Source organism: Chinchilla lanigera, unplaced genomic scaffold, assembly GCF_000276665.1.
Source record: "Chinchilla lanigera isolate Chin_1 unplaced genomic scaffold, ChiLan1.0 scaffold00033, whole genome shotgun sequence".
NCBI classification, from domain to species: Eukaryota; Metazoa; Chordata; class Mammalia; order Rodentia; family Chinchillidae; genus Chinchilla; species Chinchilla lanigera.
In genome coordinates this window covers 2,825,394-2,848,384 of record NW_004955434.1, presented here as the reverse complement: position 1 = coordinate 2,848,384, position 22,991 = coordinate 2,825,394, and the positions used below count along the sequence as shown (strand labels likewise).

Genomic DNA, 22,991 nt, shown 5'->3' with positions numbered 1-22,991 from the left:
CGGGGCGCTGGGAACGGTGGCCGTTGCGGGGCGCAGGGGAGGCCAGGATGGCGACGCCGGGCAGGAAGACGCCGACCCCGGCCCCGGCCGCGGCCCCGACCCCGGCGGCGCTCAAGAGGGCACTCCCGGCAGATCCTTCTTCTGAGGTCCCGAGCAAGAGAAGGAATTCAGGCCCTCTGCAGTCGCGGCTTCAGTCGTCCGGGCCTTTCGTGGAGGGCGCCATCGTGCGCATCGTCATGGAGAACTTCCTGTGAGTGGAGTGGCCGGGCCGCGCGCCAGGGGGAGCGGCGGGCGCGCAGGAGCCCGGCGGGGAATTCGCGCGCGGCGTCCCGTGAGGCGCCGCCTGCGTAGGCCCTGCGTGTGGCCGTGGAGAGGTGTCGTGTGATTCGTATTATTTCTATTTAAAAATTCCTTTGCCTGCCTCTTTGGGAGGCGTCGTGGGGCAGTCCGGGGCGGTGCCTGGGGACGAGTTCTCTGCCCCGATCCATAGAGGGACGCGGGCTGCTGCTCACAGAAGTCGTGGCCCGGGAGTTCACAAGGAGGCAGCCTTGAAATGGGAGAGGCCGTCGTGCAGTGGCAGGTTGCTTGCGTGGAGGCATCGGCTTGGTGCACAGAGGATGAGCTGATAATGGTTTTTCAGGGTGAGGGTTCGCGTGTACCCGCAGAAGTAACCTTCCTTTCCGTTGTTGGACCTCCCAGCAGACCCTTCACCCCCACAAATACAGCTTTCTTACGTGGCTTCTCCTCTCTCCCGTTAGACAACTGATGGTTAGTTTATTTAGAATGTAAGTGTGTTATGACAAAAATATATGTCTGTTGAACACCTTACGTATTCGTTTTTTCAGAGTCCTTTTTTCCCCATCTCGTAAATGTAAGTTTGCACACAGTGGCATACGGATCACAGAATTGGAGTAGTAATTCCATCATCATTTTCCCCAAATATTTATCTTGTGCCAGGTACAGAATGAGGTGCTTTATTTAACACATTGCTTTTCTTATTCATAACTCTTATATCCGTTGATGAGATAAGGTTAGGTTAATTTTGCCCAGCTTTACATAGCATATGATACATAACTGAATTGCTACTTGATTTTTTTTGGTCTTTTTGAGACAGGGTCTTGCTGTGCAGTTCATAGCAAGACCCTGGCCTTGAGCTCACTGTGTAGGCCAGGCTGGCCTCGAACTCGAAATGATCTTCTTGCCTCAGCCTCCTGAGTGCTGGGATTTTGGGCGTGCTGCACCACGTCCGGCTTGAATTGCTGTTTGAATCCAGATCAGTAAATATAGTCAAAAGAAGATGACATATTTGTCAGGATGACTTGAGGGAGTGGTTAATTTCATTCACAGTTGTGAGGGAAAGCTTTGTAAAAAACGTATGAAAGTTTTAAAAGAAAAGAAGTTTTGTAAACACTAGGAACTGCCTGAAAGAAAGTTTGGAGTTTTAGAAAATTTAACTGTTTCAGTATGACTATAACATAGGATACTCATGAATATGTGGACAGGTATGCAACCGTTGAGTGTCAATATATTTACCGTGCTAAGAAATTCCAGCTTCAAGCAGGATTCAGACTACAATATAGCTGTTAAGTGCTGTGTTGTCATTCTCCCTGCTCAAAATAAAGTTGTTTCTTAACTATACCTGTCTGCTATATCTGTGTAGCAGCCAGGGATGCTTGGTCTCACACATGTTAGAATTAAATGTTGACTTGACTGGAGATTCTTGAATTAAGGTTTGGTCACAGAAAGAAAGAAATTTCAGCTTTATCCTGTAGGCAGGCTGAATGTCTTTTAAGTGGGGAATGGTGTGAGTTTGTATTCATTTGGAAGCATTGTGGAGAGTTTAAAGGTTAAAGGGTTTAAGACTGGAGTCAAGAAGACTTTTCTTTTTATTTAAGAAGACTTTTCTTATATGAAGGCAAGAGAGAGTCTGAGAATAGTAGGAATTTGAGAGGCAAGAGATTCATTAGGTTCTGGGTTCATATTGTGAGGCACGAAAGGAAGAGAGGATTGCAGCAAATGTTTCCCTAAGTCTCTGCCTTTGCTAACTGATCAGGTACTATTCAGTTTGGGGAGAAATACTAAATGTCGTTTAGGTCCTGTGACTTGGTTTTTTTTTGCTAAGAGATTCTGTGTGCAGAATTTATAAGGGTCCGGAGCTCAAAGGAAAAGAGAAATACCACCTAATTAATTAAGGCCAGAAAGAGCCTTCCACACGTTAGGAAATCATTGATCCCTTAGTGAAGCAGTAGAAAAATGCACACCAGAGAAAAGTAAATGAGAAATGAGGAAGTAAAGCTTGGATGTAAAGAGGAGAAGCAAAAGGTGGCTGGAAAGTACAGAGCTAAGTGAAATTGTTTTTTAATTATTTCAATGACTGAGTTTAGGAGTGAAGTATGGAGTGGTAGGCTTAGATATTTAGCAAGGAAGTGGGAGGGGTAGGTCTGGAGAACTTACGTGGTCTGGAGGGGTTCCTCTGGGTAAATCTAGTGGAGAATGGAGGGAGAGATTTCTAGGGTGAAGCAGTGGTATGCAAAGGGAGAGAGAGAAGCGTAAGTTAGTGAAGAAACTGGCACAGGCCTGTAAGTAATCTCAACTGCTGGAGAAATTGAGGCTTGAGGATCACAAGTTTGAGGCCAGCTTGGGAAGTTTAGCAAGACCCTGTCTCAAAATAAAATTTAAAAAGATCTGAGGATGTAGTGCATAGGCAGAGCACTTTTCTAGCATATGCAAGGCCCTGGATTCATCCCCAGTGCTGCAAAATAAACATACCTGGCCACCCACCTACTCACCCACATACATAAACCTTCAAGGAAATACAGTAGCTTATAGGTAGAATTTGGAGGAATAAGCACAGAATAAGAAAGGAGATAGAAAGTGGGAAAAGATGATGGGGTTCATTACAGAAGGTCCTTTGTTTTCCTGTAAGGTTTCTGTTTTTATTTTTTAGTGTGTTACATCAGATTTATATGTCTACCAGCATGACTTGGTGTCTTAGTTACTTTTCTTACTGCTTGTCATTTGCTTTTTTTTTTTTTTTTTTTTTTGGTACTGGGAATTGAACTCACGGCCTCGTGCTTGCCAGGCAGGCGTTGCACTGCTGAGCTATATCCCTAGCTATTTTTCTCATTGCTGAGACAAAATACCCAACACCCAAAATTAAAGGAGGAAAGGTTTATTACAGCTCACAATTTGTCGAGGTTTCAGTTCATTGGCTCCAATGCAGGATAGCATGGCAGAGGGGCACTGCAGGAGAGAAACAGTTCATGGCAGAGCAGGGCAGGCAGAAGGCAGCAAGCAGCAAAGTGGCAAACAGCAAAACAGCATAAGCAGCAACAACAAGTCTTGCCTTTCCCTTTTAGCTTATCAGGCTACACGCCTTTTGATTGGTGCCTGCCCCCTATATCCAAGGTGTTGTGTCCTTAATCCCAACATCACATGACCTGGATCTAGTCACCTCTGCAAAGTCCCACCTATGATTGCATGAGGCTTTGGGAGGACCCTTGGTCATTGTTTGGTCATTGATTGAATGATGAGGGGCAGATGTGGGTAGAGGCAAGAGATGAAAGAATCAAAGATGATAGAAAAATGTCTAGGTTTCTGAGTTGAGCAACAGGGTGAAAATATTATTAAATGAGCACAAGAGTTGTTTTGGATGGCAAAATTTAGGGGTTTAGTTCTGAATGTATTAAATGTTAGGTAGTTTTGGTGGGACATCCAGCTATTTATTATGGAAGTAATTGCATGTATTAGTCATCTGGACTGGTATTCAGAAAGTAGATACCACTGGAGGCCATGGACATTACATGAGACAATTCAGGTTTTTAGAATGAGAAGAGTGAGCCTTTGACAGCTGTTTCAGAGGGAGCTCATAGAAAAGGGAATTCACAAAGCCTGAAGCAAATATAGGGTTAGAAAAGTGAATTTTCTAACATGAAGCAGAGGCTTCATCTTGCTTCTGGCAAGTCTCCTATTTATAGTATGTCTGGTAGAGGCCAGAAATTCTCATAACTTGCCATATTATTTTATTGTAAAATACCAGTTATATCACTGTTGTTGTTTTGTTTTGTTTTGTTTTTTGAGACAGGATATCACATGCAGTTAAGGCTTGCCATGAACTAAGTACAGTATGTAGCCCAGGCTGACCTTGAACTTACGCAGATCTCTCTGCCTCAGCCTCCCAGGTGCTGGGATTACAGGTGTGCCCATCAAACACCCTGCCCAGCTGGATAACTATTTTAGTACAGCGTTTGCACAGAGTGAATTTGGGGAAGATTGTAGGTAATGATGATACATAGTAAGAAAAAGTGCTTTTATAAAGAAAATATTTTTTCTCTTTTCTCTGCTTAATGATTTCACCTCTGTATAATACAGAACGTATGATATCTGTGAAGTATCTCCTGGACCCCACTTGAATATGATTATTGGAGCTAATGGAACAGGGAAGTCAAGCATCGTGTGTGCCATTTGTCTTGGATTAGCAGGCAAACCTGCTTTTATGGGACGGGCAGATAAGGTGAGTAAACAAATTACTTTTTAAGAAAATTCAGTCATTAATTGCTTTTAAAACAAATCAATTACTACATTTCAGTTCCTTGGGTATTCTAAAGTTATAATAATTGAACATGAGGGATAATTTTGGTAGAGAGAAACTAGAAGGACATTTTTATTTTTTTTGTCTAGAAATACCATACACCTAGTGACTTTCTTAAATGTTTAATACCTTAAATGCTAGGTACAGTGTGTCATTTTTTTAAATGTACTGCAGGGCTTGTGGAAATATGGAGTAAATATACCAAGGGCAGAAACAAAATAGTGTGAATTTGAAGACATAAGCAAGCATTGAAATAGTGGTTTTTTTTTTTTTTTCCTTTTTTTTTGTTTTTTTGAGACAGGGTCTCACTATACAATTCAGGCTGGCCTTGAACTCCTTTGGAGCTGAGGCTGGCTTCAAACTCGCAACAGTCTTCCTGCCTCAGCCTCTCAAGTGCTGGGATTACAGGCATGCGCCATCATGCCCAGTTTGAAATAGTTTTTCTAGGGGCATTTTGCTGATAATCTTGTACCTTAAGGTGTCACTTTGAGTTGTTTGCACAGGTATAGAAAATCCTAAAGGTAGAGAAGGGCTAGAAGATAAAACGTGTGTGAAGAAGAAAAGCAATATCACAGAATTGAATAGTACATTTACTTACATCATTATTAGGTCTAAGGGGCAGAGTGGTGGTGGTGAGAAAACCATGTAAAGAATTCATAATCACTGCCTTAACACATTTGGGGCCAGAATTCATATTATATCTACATGGCTAAAGAGCATAAATTATAATTTTAGTTTAAAGTGGTCTGAGTTAGTAATACCTCCACATACTTGGCAGAACAAATGTAAATCTTTTAATCCCATCCTTAAAAGAATTTTAACATAATGTTCTAAGAAGTTCATGAATTGATGACGAAAAACCACAAAACGTGGGCAAAAATGAATCATATGAAATGGTTACATTTCAAAAACACAATTTTAAGTGAAAATGCCATCCATCTTGGAAGAGTACATGTAATATGACTTTAGTAGGATAGCAAAAATAAAATAGTTTACATAGAGTTCAGGGATGTACATGTATTTAGTAAAACTAAAGAAAAGCAAAATGATTAGTGAGTTAGTGTACATATTACATTTGTTGAGGGGACAGAAAGATGCAGTTGGGATGAGTTACATAAAGAACATCAGATTTAATGACAAAAGTTTTCAGTTTCTAAAATTGGTGATTGATATGCAGTTGTTTTATTCTACAAATAATACATGGAGTTTGTGTATGTTATTGGTGTATAATTTATTTCACAAAAAATATATTTTTAAAAGAACATCTGGGAATTGAATTGTTACCCGCTATAAAAGGTACTTTGAAAACTTGAACTACTAAGCATATTATAGTACTGAATTATCTAAATGATATAAGGTTATTAGCTAGATTTAAAATTTAATGTAGGTTTATATGATTGAAGCATATACTTCCTAAAATTGTAAATAAAGCTATTAAATATTTTAAATGACATATTGGAGGCATTTATTTATGAGGTAGAAAAGGAAGCTTCTTTCTATTAATGATTAGTCTTGTGACCTTAGGCCATGATCTAGACTTCAGTTTTTCTTAATTTCAAAGATAAGGGTTGGGGCATGATGGCGCATGCCTGCAATCCGAGCACTCAGGAGGCAGAGGCAGGAGAATTGTTGTGAGTTTGAGGCCAGCCTGAACTACACAGTAAGACCCAGTCTTAGAAAAACCAAAACAACAAAAATAAACAACAAAGATGAGGAGGTTGGAATAATGTCCACTGATCAGCTCAGATTTTTCTGAATATTGGTAAATAGTTTTTTAATTGTCAGAGCACAATCATGAGTTAGATTCTGGTCTTGTCTAATTGGTCTGTTGGATTGTATTCCCTGGTCTGTGCAGTTTGGATGAATTGGGCTGTATCAGTTTTTACCAACCTTCTCATGTTTTGTTTGTTTATTGCTTTTTGTCGTGAAGAAACCATTTCCTGATACTGGAGTGGTAAAATTTTTGAGGGAGTCTGTGGAGTGCAGTGTTTTCTAGCATGAATTGCAGCCCTTTGGGTATCCAAATTTAGTATCTGAGGGATGCTCCAGCCCTCAGCAAGACTATTTCAATATTATGTTTTTGTTGAAGTGTTAATGTATATAACAAATTTAACACAGTCATATCCTATGCCACCTGAATGCATAGAAAATACTGCCTCTTAATTCTTTTCCCCTTCTCATTGGTAACAGGTGTTTTATTTGTTGTAAGCTACTACAGCAAAGTGTTTTTGTTTTCCCTATTATGAGGAAACAAAGAAAGCTAAATAATTGGATCAAGATCAAGTAATTTATATATGACAAAGTTGAGATTTAAAGTGTAGATGGTGGATGTTAAAGCCAGTAATACTCTTTAATTATCAGGCTATACTTCCTAGTTAGGACAGGCTTTCTTTTAATCTTTCTGGCCTCAATTTTACCATCTGTGAAATGGGTATAGTATATACAGTGGTACCTCAGTTTATGAACTTAATTCGTTCCACAATTCTAGGGAAAGTGGAACATCTGTGTTTGTGCAAAAAGATAGCCATGATCTGGTGATGTGCACCCCATTCCAAAACAAATTTTGCCGAATACTTCTGTTTGCGAACCAAATTATTTGCCAACAAAAGGATTGTTGAACCAAGGTGCCACTATATTATTGAGTATTAATTGAAGAGACAAAGGTAAAGTGCTTAGCACAGCAATATACACTCAGTGCCTAATACATGTTAGTTCATGTGGTTATGATTGTTATCACTGTCGTTACCACTGTTAAAAAGATCATTTGGAAGGTATATTTTCCTTCATTTTTACTGTTAATTACTTAGTTCTAGCCTACTACAAGATCCAGTGTGATGTTTTTAGGCCCAGGCTCTGTTTTCATGCTTAAGCAGACAGTCCAATAGAAAAGAGCTCTAATATGTCTGTTTTACTGTATAAATGGTAATTATTTTTTTTAAAAAGATACCTGATGATAATCATGTCCTAATTAATAAAAAGGTAGGTAATATTGGAGTGGCTATTAATATTTAATTTGTGCAGCTGTATGGAAATCTTCAATAGGAAGAAGAAGGTTGGGCATAGTGCTGTGTGGTACATAGGCTCTAGAGCTGGGTTATCCAGGTTCAGATCCATTTGCTGCCGCTTACTGGCTTTGTCACAAGCTTTATAAGAGACTGACTACCTGGCACATGGGAGTTCCATAGGTTTTACTAGCATTTACTAATGTTATTTTTATTTGAGGGAGGGAATAACGGAGAGACCTAGATCTGAGAATGACACCTTTAGAAACTAATGGGAATGGACATTCAAATAATCGTTGAAAAAAATCTTGATTGGAGAAGTAACGGTGATTTTTGCCAAATTTTTGTTGGCCTGGGAATGTTGCTACACCATTTACCTTTTCTTTTTTGTCTTAGGTTGGGTTTTTTGTGAAGAGAGGATGTTCGAAAGGCATGGTTGAAATTGAATTGTAAGTGTTGAAAAGTGCTAAGTGCCATTTTCGTATAGTTTTTGAGTTTATTTTATCCTTTCCTAATAATCTTAGGAAAGAGTTTAATATAATAGTGCTAGAAATAATATTTAAAGATTATCCAAATAACTATTTTTTTAAATTCATCTCATAAATTGTAAGAATTTTATTTTGGAAAAATTTTTAAACAGATTCTAAGTTTATAGGAGGTAATGGAAGTGTACCACTGCTAAATATTCATTAAGAAATTGCAATATCTTTTATACCTTAAAATGTCAGTTGCTTTTTGCTGATTTTGAAAGTTTAAAAAATGCAAAGTAGAAGTGTGTATGTTGAAAATGAAAAGCCTTCTTACTCAAATTCTACTTCTAGAGGTAACCACTGTTACTAATTTGATGAATTTCACGTATGACAAATTCTTGGCACTTTTGGCACCATTCTTTTTATTCCTTTCCTTATGAGTTCCTTTTCCTTTGAGCCTGAGTTTTGGCACCTGTTTCTCATGGGTCAGAATTGATACCAGCTTTGGTGTATCTACGGTTAGTCTTCATGCACTTAAAAAAAATACATGAAAAAGCTTTAATTGGAATGTAAGAGAAACCAGTAAAGGACTTTTGCTTGAAGAACTAATAATGATCAGGCCAGTCCTTAACGAAGAATAAGGAGAAACAGGGAAAGGACTCTAGTTTGAGCAGCAAGAGGCCAGCTATTTTTTTTTTTGGTACCGGGAATCAAACTCACGACCTTGTGCTTGCCAGGCAGGCGCTGTGCTGCTGAGCTAAATCCCCGGCAGGCCAGCTTTTGAAGATTAGCTTAGGTGATCATTATTTTCATTCTTGGTCCTCAGCTCTGAAAGAATCCTCAAAGCTATGAAATGATTGTCTCTGTTTGTGGTGGTTTCAGCCAGTTGAGGCTGTTTTTGCCAGAATCCAGGTGACTTTCAGAGTAGGGAGATGAATTGGAGACTTCTAGATATAGTATAGTTTTAGTGTAGGGTAGTATAGTGTAGTGGAATGTCCCTTTAAATCCCTTACCTTGGATTTCTCAGTCTTATAAAACATCTTCATTCTTAGCTGAGCTTTGTGGCACTCTGTAATCATGGTGATCTGGGAGGCAGAGGCAGGAGAACTGCAAGTTCAGTCCCAGCCTGGGCAACTTTGCGAGACCCAGGGGTCTGAATCCCAAGATCTGTCAAATTCTAGGCCTTGTTGCTTCACCAGATAGTGCTAGAAAGTAGTCACTGCTGGCTGTCCACAGTGTACAGTATTGTGAGTGCTTGGGCAGTTTTGGAGTTTGGGCAAATCCTAAAGCAGGGCTTGTGTGGTCCCACATTGGGTGTCAAAAAGCTGTCTCTGGCTATTGTGGGTCCTTTTTTGCTTTTAGTAGTAATGGAAATTAACACATTCACAGTGGGATTGTAAACTGTATGTATGTCTCATGTCCAGATGGCCCTGAACCAACCCCATGGGAAAGTCATGCATATTCCACCTGTGGTTCAAGCTGGGAGGAGCGTGTTAAAATTAAAGCACAAATTTATAGGAACAAGTTTTAATTGGAGTTAATAGAAAATGGTGAGGAACTTTAGCTTGAAGAGCTGACAAAGATTAGGCCGGCCCTTACCGGGAGAGTAAGAAAAACAGGGAAAGGCTCCAACTTGAAATGGAGGGGCACAGTATAATGAAGAGTCAGGCTGGCCTCCTTTTGCACATTGTTTAGATGGTTTTTAGAGTATTGTTTTTGGAGTTGAATTTTGGAATTTTTGAGCTGAAAAAGCTCTTCAATTATCAGATAATCCTGTCATTTTATGGGATATGAGGAAATGATAATTTGCTTACAAATTATTAGAAAATTTATTTTGTAGAGATGAGAAATAGATGAATGAGCAAAAAAATTATTTACAGTTTATTAAAATATTGACAGAATTTACTGAAGGATATAAAACCAAGATTAAGCCAACAGAGAAGCATATGGTTTCCCTAGAAACTTAAAATTAATATCATTATTAATATGTTATTCCTTGCCAAATTATGGAGTACGTTTGATACAGCTGCAGAGAGAGTCTCATGGGTATGTTTATAAGTTGAATCTAAAATTCATCCCAGCCGGGTGTGGTGGTGCACGCCTGAAATCCCAGCACTCAGGAGGCTGAGACAGCAGGATAGTTGAGAGTTCGAGGCCAGCCTGGGCTACAAAGTGAGCTCAAAGCCAGCCTGAACTGCATAGTGAGACCCTGTTTCAAAAAGACAAAAAAATAAAATAAATAAATAAAGTTTGTCCTGGCCAGGCATGGTAGCACACACCTGTAATCCCAGCACTTGGGAGGCTGAGGCAGGATTGCTTTGAGTTCAAGGCCAGCCTGGGGTACAAAGTGAGTTCAAGGCCAACCTGAATTGCAATAGTGAAACTCTGTCTCAAAAGATAAAAAAAGACCCCAAAAACGTTCATTCTGAGGAGTAAATATGCCAGAAGACCTAAGAAGATTTTGAGAAAAACAGAATCATGAATAACACTTCTGTTGTGTGTGAGAATTTTATTGTAAAGCTGAATGTTTTTCTGTTCTCACATTGAACACCACACAGTGCACCTCTGATACCGCTTTCTCCACGCTGCAATTCAGTTTTGACACTAAATAGAGTTAATGTAGAGCCCAAAGTGGGTTAGGAACTCAATTCCAAGACTCCCAGCACATTAGAGACCATCTGTAAATTTCAGGTTGTGATCTATACTTCTGACAACTAGCTATAAAGTGGGATTTTTGGATCCCCTTTTTTGGGTTTGATTATTTGCTAAGACAATCCAAAATTCGTAGAACTTTCCTTGGGTTTACCAGTTTATTTTAAGGCTATCACAGAGGATACAGGTGAACAGGCAGATGAGCAGATCCAGAGGGAAAGGTCTGGAAGGGTCTCAGAGGGCAGGAACTGCAGACTTGGTGGAGGCAGGGTGCTCTCCCCTTCCAACACATAAGTGGTGAGAAGGCCTCTGAACCCTGTACTTAGGGGTTTTTATGGAACTTCATCACTCAGGCGTGATTGTTAACTCTGTCTTCTCTCCTCTTCCTAGAATGTGGTGGTGGGGTTTTCCAAACTTTTAATCACAGTTTGATCTTTTTGGTGACCAGCACTGTCTAGGAGCCCAGCAAGAGTTGAAAAGACACTCTTGTCACCCAGGACATTCCAAGGTATTAGGAGTTCTATTCTAGAAATCGGGGCAGAGGCTGAAGTATATTTTTTAATACATCACAATATCAGAGGTATGAATTACTCAAGTTGAACTGGCTATTTTTTTTAATGAATTTAGAATTTTATCTGATATCCTACAGGTCAGTAGACTATAGGTGTATTAAGTGCTAAAGAAAAATTATATAATTTAGGAAATAATGGAAAAAAGTGGAATATTTTAAAGTCTTAGGAAAGGAGCAGGCCTTTCTAAGCCCAACAAGAGTGCCAATAGCCATAAAAATAACAAACTTAGATTTTATAAAAAACCCAGATAAAAATAATGATATTTAATAATAAAGATGAGTTATAAGTAGGAGCTGGACATGGTGGCGTAGGCCTGTAATCTCAGCACTGGGAAGGCTGAAACAGGAGGATCACTGAGTTCAAGGCCAGACTGAACTGCAGAATGAGACCCTGTCTCGACAACAACAAACAAAATAAAAAATGAACGATACGTAGAAGAAAACATTTTTAGCTTTGAAAAACATGGACAGGTCTTAAAATTACTAATATCAGTGTTTCATGTAAATCGGTAAAGATTAGAAGCACCCTAGTGTAAAAATGAGCAAAGAAATTTAAAATAAATGGCCCATAAGTATAAAACAGGCTGTTACAAGAAAATTAAGAAGAGAGTTTTTTTCTCAGCCTAGAAAAATTTTAAAATTTAAAATACTTGAGGATATAAGAAGCAGATATTATTATTCGTTGTTTCTGGGAGTGTAATCAGTATATATTTTGAGCTGTATCTACCAGCATTTAACTTTTTCCATTTTTGTTTTTTATACAGGGTTTCACTAAGTAGTTCAAGCTAGTTCTCACTAGGTAGCCCAGGCTGGCCTCGAACTCATGGCAATCCTCCTGCCTCAGCTTCCTGAGTGCTGGAATTATAGGCGTGTACCACCAAGCCTGGCTCTCAGCATTTTTTTTTAACTGTGTCTCTCTGTCCCTCTCCCTTCCCCTCCCTCTCTCTCTCTCTGTCTCTCCCTATGTATTTTTAACCAATTATTCTATTTCACAAGTGTCTTTTATAGAGAATGTTTTTCTTATTTACACAAAAATAATTTTTTCTTTTGAGAAAGAGTCACTGTGTAGTCCAGGCTGGCCCTGAATAGACAAATGATAGAGAATAGACTGGTAGGTTCCTGGGGTATGAGTAGAAGAGAGAACATGGGATGGCACTTTAATGGGCATAGAAATCTTCTTGGAAAGTAATGAAAATACTCTAGAACTAGATAATGGTCATGATTGCACAAGCTGTACCAGAGTGTAGGAGGCTTCCTCGGTAGAGGAGCTCCTCCCTCTGGTGGTGCTTCCTCAGAGCCCACCATTGAAGAGGTTGATTAAGCCAACTCCAACAGATTTACCATTCTTCCACAACAATAAAATTGAAGGACCTAAATTTGTAGCAAATTCTGTGGCAGTTATTAAAAATTAACTGCCATAGTAAAGTACCGGGCATTCTCAATACTTGAATAATGGAACACGTACACAGGGGAAGGATAACTTTGCACTTTATAAGCACTGTGCTATAAGTGGAAATACAGTGTCTTCAATGAAACTATTTAAAATTGGCACCCCCCCAAAAAATGATTGCACAACCTTCTGAATATACCAAAAGGCGTTGCTGAACTGAATACCTGAAGATGGTTAAAATGATAAATTTTGTTACGTAATTTTACTATAAAATAGTGAATTGTATACTTTAAAATAGTGATTATATAATAATGTGAATGCTCTCTTTATTTATTGTCTTTTTTGAGACAGGGTCTTGCTATGCAGTTCAGGCTAGCCTTGAGCTTACTTTGTAGCACAGACTTGTCTGATATCTAAACTTTTAAAGAAGTAAATCCCAGAGATAAAGATACTCCTGGGTTAGCTTTGCTACCCTTAAACTGGTTGCAGGCCTTAAGTGTTCTAAATCACTGGGCTCATTTGTTTTCTTATGTAAAAAGTTACCTGGTTAGTATACAGTAGATGCTAACTCTAATCTAACTAGCGGCCATTGACTAAAAGCCTATTAACAAATCTGCCACAAAGGAGGTTCCACATGGTTATATTGCGATTACTTATTTGTTCTAGGGTCCACATCTCCACATGGTCTTGAGAGTATGAAACATAAAGGTCATCTTTAGTTGTTGACATTATTATTGCTGTTAATCAAATACCTAAACTGGCCATGTATTTATAAGTGGAATGATAGAATAATCTCTGCCATATGTATATGGAGTATTTTAAAAATTTTTATTGAGTACCTATACATTGGGAATATAGTACTCTGCCATTATGGAATTTACAGTTAGCAGTATATAAATAAGTAAAATATGCTGTATATACTATATTAGTTGGTGATAATTGATGCACAGAAAAATAAAAAGAGAAAAAATGGACAGGAATGCTAGAGTATTACAGTTTTAGATAGGGTAATAAGGAAAGTTGTCAGTGAGGTGACAGCGTCTGAGCAGAAGTCCAAGGAGGGAAGGTTATGACATGGAGATATTGAAGGGGAAGAGCATTTTGTGCAGAGAGATGGGCAAATGCTGCAGCCTTGAAGTGGTACCCAGTGTGACTGATTACATTGGAGGAGGGGAATTAGTGAAGGATAAGGTGCGGAAATATGAGACAGTCAGTTTGTAGGACCTGTAGCCAATGTAGGGATCCGATGTTTACTGTATTTTTAAATAAGATGTGAGGTTACCATGTTTTGAATGGAGAGATGATGGAATCTAAAATTTTAATCATATTTTAAAAGCAAGGGTTTTAGTTAAGTGACTAATATAATGAGTAGCTTAGAATTTGCTCACAAATTAGATGTAGGGTGTGAGAGAAAGATGGATGGCACCAAGGAAGAGTTCACGGTACTGTATCTCACATCCTTCATGATAAGATTTTCACTAGCTTAGGTTTAGAAATCTGGTACAGGAGGTTTGGGGAGTAATATTAGAAATTCATTTTGTAGTAAGTCTTTTTTGTTTTTGTTCTGTCTTTTTGAGACAGGGTTTCATTATACAGTTCAGGCTGGCCCTGAAATCACTTTGTAGCCCCGGCTGGCCTCGAACTCACATCGATCCTTCTGCCTCAGCCTCCTGAGTGCTGGGTTTACAGGTGTGCACCACTACACCTGGCCTCAAATATTTTATTGAACTGGATGTTACTACTTAAATAGTTTCCAGTTAACCTGACACAGATAGTTTGAAATGTGTATCCCAATTTCAGAAATACTTAACTCTTATAAATAATTGTTCATAGTATGATATATGCATGTATGCAAATACCACAATGGCCTGGCATGGTGGCATACACCTGTAATCTCAGCACTCGGAGGCTGAGACAGGAGGGTTGCCATGAGATTTAGAACAGCCTGGGCTACATAGTAAGTTCCAGGTCAGCCTGAACTACATGGTCAGACTCCAGTAGGCATTCAGGTAGAAATGTTGAATGTACTGTTGTTTATACAAACTTGTAGTGCAGGGAGCAGTGTGAGCTAAAAATGTCATTTTTGGAGAGGCAGGAATTTTATGATGAATGAAATCACGAGTGCAAAAGATACAGATGAAGAAAAGAAGAGGTCTGATCTAAGAACTAAGCCATGTTAGTCAGCTAAATTCAGGACAGAGAATTTAGATTTAGCTCATCATTGGCCTTGATGAGATTTACTACTTAAATGAGACAATGCTTTTATTTTTATTGAGTGTCCAAGAAGTGCGGGTTGAGGCCTAGAGCTGAGAAGTGAATGATAAAAGGTAGTCGAATATGAGAAGATCTGCAAGTAGAGTACTCCAGGGAGAAACAGTTTATGCCGAGGAGCTGAGGTGGAATTGAGTTTGTTGTTTCTGAAGAACCGGAGAAGGGCAGTGTGCCCAGAGTGAAATGCGTCGCTGCAGGGTTTTACAAAGTGCCCTTTACTTGGTTAAGGATATTCCTTTCTGTTCCTGATTTGGTGTGCTTTTAATTATGAATAGGTAATGAATTTTATCAACTTTTAGTAACTTGATCACATTCTAGTTTGAGTTAATTTCCTACAGTTCACTTAATTTTGCACTCTTAGAATAAATGCAATTTGGTTATAGAATTTTGTTGTGCTGCTTGATTTGATTTTCTGATTCAACATTTGTGCATCTGTATTTTACTTGCAAAGGATATTTGTTATTTGAATGTTTAACTTACAGGTGAAATCATCTTCACTTTTGGTTGTCTTTCCTAACTACTGATTTAATGTTTTTGTTTTTTTAATTATAATGATTTGGTTTACTTACTAATAATGTAATTATTTAGACTTTCTATTTCTTCTTGAATTATTATAGTTATTTGTAATTTCTTAATGATGTCTGTCTTCTGTGTAACGCATGCATAATTTTTGTATCCTCTGTAGTTTCATTCATCTCTTCTGCTGTCCTTTTTTTTTTGAGACAGGGTCTCACTACGTAGTGCAGGTTCCTTTTGTAGCTTTTGTAGCCCAGGGTGGCCTCTTACAGCAATCCTCCTGCCTCAGACTCCCAAGTGCTGGAATTGTAAGTGTGCGTCACCACACCTGGCTTGCTGTTTGTTTTTGTTTTTGATTTTTTGAGACATGGTCTTGCTGTGTAGTTCAGGTTGGCAGGCTGCCCTTGAACTCACTGTGTAGCCCAGGCTGGCCTTGAACTTGGAGCAATCCTCTTGCCTAGCCTTTTGAGTGATGGCGTTATAGGTGTGTACACCACACCTGGCTCTTCATCATTTTTTTTTTTTTAATCAGGCTGTCATGATAGTCTTTCAGTGGACTGTTTTGCATTCTTTCTTATATATCATGGTTCTCTTTTTCATAAATTTGTATTCTTATCTACAACTAACTTACCTTTCCTTCTCGCCCTCCCCTCTTTCTTTTTTCTCTTTCCCGTTGCTTCCCCCTCCCCTCCTTTCTTTTCTCTTCTTTTTTCTTTTGTAGTACCACTTCTGGGGAGTCTAACCCAGGTGTACTCTACCACCAAGCTACATCCCTAGGACTTCCTTTGTTTTTTATTATTGTGGAATAGGGTCTCCCTAATTTGCCCAGGCTGGACTTTCAGTTTCTTATGTTCTTTTTATGATTTGTTGAAATGACACATACTATTCTAATTTTTCAGTCTTTTCTTTAACATAAACAAGTTGTTTCTAAATTGTATGTACTGATTTTTTTGTTATCGTTTTAGTATTCATTTCTACTTTGTTGTGCAGTAAAGTATGTAGTTTATTTACATATATCATAATTACCTATTTTTTTTTTTTACTTATTTTTACTGTAGTCTCTCATTATTTTCAGTTGTTCCACTCCTTGGTATTTCTTTCCTCATTGATTTTTTTGAGACAGGACCTCACTTTGTAATTCAGGCTGGCGTTAAACTCAGCATGTAGCTCGGGCTGGGCTCAGACTCATGGAAGTCCACCTGTTTCAGCCTCCCAAATGCTGAGATTATAAGCCCAACTTTCTCATTGGATTTTCATTTTACTTTTCCTTCTATGTTGTCTTGGAAATTATGTGTTCTTCTCATTTTAGTGGTTACTAGAGTTTTTGATATAAATGGTTATTAAAGTCTTTAGCTTTAACTTTCTAGGGAACAGTTAAAACCTTAGAGTATTTTGATTTTAATAACTTCTTCAAACTTACTAACTTAAAACTTGATTTTGTTTAAATTCCTCAAAACATTACTAACATACTAATTATACTTTCAGTATTTTAGTATTATCTCACATTTCTACTTGCCTTTTCATTCCTTTATGTGTTAGTTTTTATTTTTATTTTTAGTACTATACCCTGAACTCTTAAGCTTACTAGGCGAGTGGTCTGCCACTGAGCTAAATCCTCATTCCTCCTTGCATTTCTTAACTTCCTTTTGGGATTACAATATTGTCTTTCTGCTAGAAGGACATTTTTTTTTTTTTTTTTTTTCTTTTTGAGACAGGGTCTCACTATGCAATTCAGGCTGGCCTTGAGCTCACTTTGTAGCCCAGGCTGGCCTGGAACTCCCAACGAACCGAGTGCTGGGATTATAGGTGTGTACCACCATGCCTGGCTAGGACATTTTTAAAATTTTGCATTAATTAGGCTCTTCTAGTAGAATGATCCATTTTTATACAAAATATTGTTATTTTGCCCTAAGTCTCGAAAGATGTATTTGCTAAGTATAAAACTACACAGACATCTTTTCTCACCATGTGAAGTATAATGACACTGTCTATAATATAAATCTAATCCTAAGTTTCTTTGATAGTTATCAGTCTCTTTTTTCATTCCTTGTGTGTTTGGTGTTTTACACTTTCATATCATATTTAGGTATAGATTTGTTGTATTTCTTTCTCTTGTGTTTAGGAGTTTGCTAAATCTGTGGTTTGATGTCTTTCATCAGTTCTGAAAAATCCTTATCTGTTATCTTTTCAGATATTGCCACTGAACCATTCTCTGTCTCCCATCCTTCCAGAAGTATTTCTAGACAGATACTAGGCTTTCTTAGTCATCTATGTCTCTTAACATCTTTTGTATTTTTCATCTTTGTGGGTTATGCTGTTAAATTTGTTTTCTTGTTTGTGTTCTCAATGAGCTTCTTCTTTCGCTTTGATTGTTGTTTTAAGACAGGGTCTTGCTGTGAAGTTCAGGCTGTGCTTGTAGCCCAGGCTGGCCTCGATGCTTCTTTCTCTTTGAATGTTTTCTATGCTAATTCTTTGAGGATAAAGGTAAACTCTGCAGAAGAAAATTTTACCAGCTTGTCAGAGACAATTGGATACTTAAAAAAACAGGATCGTAATTAATATATACTTAATTCTCATCTGGGAGGTTATTGAACCCTTAGGGTTATGTAACTTCATATGAGGATGACTCGAGGTTAGTTCTCTTATACAAGGCTTTTTGTGTTTCATAGTCTGAGACAGGCAGTTTTGCCTTGTCCCCAGGGTGGTGGCATTGAAGTATGCTGAGGGAATAGCTCTTTGGGGATGTAAAGTAGCTCTTGCATTGGTCTGCAATCCCTCTGTCAGGAGCTCATGAAAATGAGCCCTCAGAGCCCCCTGACTGGGCAGATGCCCTCAAGTTGAAAGTCAGTTTGATTTTCTTCACTCCCGGTTTTCATCTACACTAGGGTATTGGCTAGAACTCCTTATCTTCATGCTAACTATTAAATGCATTTAAGAAGATAGTTTTATTATTTTTAGTTGTCTGTAACAGGAGAATCAATAAGGGTATTTCACTAGTCATTTTGCTAGAAGTGAAAATTTAAAACTGCTTTTTTAAAAGTTCTGCAGTCTTATCGTTTGAAGTATTCTGGTTACAGTATAATCTTATATATACAACATTTACAAGTTATTGTCATTCAGGCATTAGATACCAATAATTTATCTTTTTACTACATGCTGCTGATTCCCAGTGAAGAAGATGGATGAATAGATGGGAGGTGTGGAGCAGTAGTACTTCTAAAAGCAAGAAATAAGTAAATACCCTTCTTTCAGATTCTATATTGCTTAATGTTCCTTTATAGCCATGTAATGTAATTCTTTCTGAATTCAGAGTGGGGTACACATTGAGGAAACAATGGGCCACCTGTCTGGGCAGGTCAGTTTTGATTTCTGGAAATGCTTGTGCAGGAGTGGTCTTCATTCAGACATTTTCAAAGTAAGGGAAATTTGAAGGGTTTACTGTTATGTGCTTTAGTACACCGAAGTCATTCTGAATTGCAGTCAATGCATGTGATTGAAAAATAGCATAATGATTAAAGGAGAAATATGTCCAGATACGTGACTCTTCTGGTAGTGTTTGGGAATTAGTATTGGCATTTGCTTTAATTTCATCTTAACATTTTAAATAATTTTGAATGTTGAATAAGTAGTAACTGACATGTGGTCAGTTACAGTATTATTACTAATAAGATGTCCAGGTTTCCTTCTTGGGAGGGACCGATATCAAAAGGAATAAAGATTATAATAATACTATCCTGGCACCTTTGGTACAAGTGAATGTTGGAAGTTTTATTTCTAAACTACTGTATGAGTTCTGAATGTAAAGATCTTAAAATTATTTTTTAATTAGGTTCAGGACTTCTGGAAATCTTGTTATCACCCGTGAGATTGATGTGGCAAAAAATCAGTCCTTTTGGTTCATCAACAAAAAGTCTACAACCCAGAAAGTAGTCGAAGAGCAAGTTGCAGCCTTAAATATTCAAGTGGGCAATCTTTGCCAGTTTCTACCTCAGGTATAAGACAAATAAATGTAAACATGAGTAAATTTTATATATATCTTCTTTATGCCATATAAAAATGTAAGTAGTTTTCAAGGGATGGTGTACTGATTACTGTGTACAATGCTGTCTGTCTCAGTTGCACATAGTGTAGCACATGGCATTGTAGATAGTACATTGATTTTTTTTTTCTTTTTCCTCAGTAATGAGAATTGAACCCAGGGCCTTCACAATGAACTACATCCTCAGCCCTTTTTTAACACTTTTATATTTGAAGACAGATTCTCACTAAATTGTCAAGTAGCCCAGGGTGGACTTAAATTTGTGATTTCCCTACCTCCGCTTCCGAGAGAAGTGATTACAGGTGTGCCCATGGCTGAACATAGCCCCACGCTTTTTCTTGTGTTATTGAGGATTGTACCAAACCCTTTTGCACTGAGCTATATCCCCAGCCCCACAATTATTGTTTGTTTTTATTTTGAGACAGGGTCTCACTAAGTTGCCCAGTGTAGTTTTGAATGACCCTCCTCCCTCAGCCAATACAACACTGATAGTTGAATGTAAGAGGTAGTGTCTCATATAGTATAATGTTGTTAATTTCATTAGTAAAAGTATAAATTATAGTGTTTTAAGCCAAATAATTGTAATATGTTTAAATATATGAATAGCTTTGATAGCTGTATGCTTCATTTGTAGAACGTTAAAATTTTGTTAGCAGTTTTTTAAAATCACTTTAATATATTTGTATAGGATACTTGATATACTAAAACTCATACTGATAGGTGTACTTGCTGAACTATTGTATCTTGAATCTGTTAATTAACAAATAAATATCCTGATAAAGCATGTTAAAGTCAAATACCTCTTAAGTTGAACATGTGATCCTTCTGCCTTGGCCTTTTTTTGGGGGTGGGTACTAGGACCCGAACTAAGGACCTTACACTCGCCAGGCAGGCTCTGTGCCACTGAGCTATATCCCTGGCCCCTTGCCTTGGCCTCTTAAATTGCTGGATTACAGGTATGCACCACCATGGCCAGCTCAACATAAAAAGTTTTTAAAGTGAACCCCCCGCACCAACCTCTAATACTGGCCCAAAGGCCTTTGCACTGAGCATCCTCATCTCTTATTTTTTATTTTATGGTAGAGTCAGTCATTCAAGATGCTAATTTGCCCAGACTGGGCTCAGATTTGGAATCCTCCTGCCTCAGCCTCCCAGAGCACTGGGATTACACGCACTTTGCATCACTATGCCTGGCTGAGCAAGATGTATCTTGACAAATAATTACTGAGTAAAATATATTTTTATGATATTTATAGGTGGTAATTGTTCAGGTGTTTAATTTTTGTATTCTAGGACAAAGTTGGGGAATTTGCAAAACTCAGCAAGATTGAACTTCTTGAAGCTACTGAGAAGTCAATTGGTCCTCCGGAAATGCACAGGTATCACTGTGAACTCAAAAACTTCAGGGAGAAAGAAAAACAACTAGAGGTATTTATAGACTACTTATTTCTACTGTCCTTTTCTGATTTCTGTGTCTTAAATTGTGGAATTGAGACAAAATACCTGACACTCACAAGTAGAGTTTACAGTTAGAGGCTTCAGTCCATAGTCAGCTGACTCCAAGGCAGGGTAGCATGGCAGAGGGGTACCAGTCCATGGCAGGGCAGCCAGCAAGCAGCAAGCTTGCCTTCTTCCTCAACCTTTAGATTCCATCCAGGCTATAAGCCTATTGATTGGTACCACTCATGTCCAAGGTGGAGCTTCCATTATCCACATCCAGAGTTATACTAGGCCAACTTAGTCATCTCTCAACCTTACTCCCAGTATCACACATCCTAAATCCAGTCACCTCAGAAAAGCCCCAGCAATGGGTGCATGAAGCTTGGGATGACATCTACATATAAGCTTTAACAAGTAGAGAGTAGTAGTTCTATTCCCTGGGAAAGTTTTTTATTTTGATTGCTTTTTTTTAAAACCCAGCATTGTACTTGTTGACATCAAAGTGATGAGTTACAGTTGACTTGATAATGTAAAGGTTTTTGGTGGGGGTGGGTTCTTTTTGAGATAGGGTCTCGTTATGCACGTCAGGCTGGCTTTGAGCTCACTTCGTAGCCCAGGCTGGTCTTGAACTTGGCAAGGATATTCCTGCCTCAGCCTCCCAAATGCTGGGATTACAGGCGTGCACCACCATGCCTGGCTGATAATGTAAAGTTTGAACAATTTTATTTCAGCAGTACATATTATTGAGTTTTTAAGGAGCCTATAATGTGTCTTTCTCTTAGGAAGTTACGTGATTCTGTCATTCAATTAATATTATTAATTACCTACCATGTGCCAGGTACCTTCCAAAGTAGATACTACAGCAGATACAGATACAGTGTTTACTATACCTCTGTTGAACCGGTTTTCTCAGTGTACTTTTTTCCAGTCTCATGAAGGAAGGCTTTCTAAAGAGAACTTTATACATTTAGTTGTGTTAAAAGTTTTTAAGATTATCAACCTTTAGAAATGTCCTTTTAAAGCATACTCTTTGTAAATGTGTTTTATCTAATGGGTCTTTTTTCACATCCTTACATCTAAAATATATCAGTATAATTTCACAATGAGAAATCTTACAACTATTTCATAATGCATATATAATTGTAGTAAAATATTTTTATAATACTAATGCAATGGGGTTCTATAACCTGATAACCCTAGTACTACTTTTTATTTGTATATCATTGTTATGCCTTGTTGAGCTTTCATTTACACAGTTTGAGCATTCCTAATCCAAAATTTGAAATGCTCCAAAATCTGAAATGCTTTTAGTGTCACATTGGTGCTCAAAAATTTTGAATTTTATCTCAGCATGGCTGCACATGACTGTAATCCCAGCACTCAAGAGGTTGAAGCAGGACATTCAAGAGTTCTAGGCTAGACTGGACTACATAGCAGGACCATGTTTTTTAAAGAAAGCGTCAGATTGTGGAGCCTTTCAAATTTTGGGTTTTTGGACTAGAGATACTCCGCTGGTGACATCTGTAAAAATATTCCAGAATCTGAAAAATTTCAAAATCACAGACCTCTCCCCCTCTGCATTTTGTATAAGGGCTACTTAATCTTTTTTTAACAAATTGCATGTATCCCTGCAGTGGGTCGGAGAGATAACTTTTATCTTTAGGCAAGAGGAGTTCTGACTCAAGAGATGTGTCTGGGTTTTCTCATGTGATGTGACTAATAAATTACAGAACCTTGACTAGAGTTTGTATATGAATATTAACTTTTTTCCACTTCACAGTTTACCCCAAGCATCACTTGGGTAGCACGTTTGTTTCATTTATGTACTGACTCTCCTGAGTGTTGCTTGGGCAGGTGTCGTTTCAACCAATCAATTCTTGGGGCTGGGATTTAGCTCAGTGGCAAAAGCGCCTGCCTGGCAAGCGCAAGGTCGTGAGTTCAGTTCCCGGTACCAGAGAAAAAAACAAAAAAAAACAAAACAAAAAAAAACCTACTTCAACCAATCAATTCTTGTATTGAATAAACTTTGATAAAATTGTCATTTTTTTT

General features: G+C 38.2%; 1 protein-coding gene across 2 annotated transcripts in view; it reads left to right on the top strand.

Annotated features, from left to right (window-relative positions):
* Smc5 (structural maintenance of chromosomes 5) overlaps positions 1–22,991 on the top strand; it is a gene marked incomplete in the record, with an annotated part of 106,109 nt that continues 83,118 nt past the window's right edge. For both annotated transcript variants that reach the window (XM_013516362.1, XM_005388744.2), the window contains 5 exon segments: positions 1–250; positions 4,372–4,513; positions 7,990–8,042; positions 19,293–19,455; positions 20,796–20,930. In XM_013516362.1, coding sequence (XP_013371816.1) covers positions 48–250; positions 4,372–4,513; positions 7,990–8,042; positions 19,293–19,455; positions 20,796–20,930 — 696 coding nt within the window.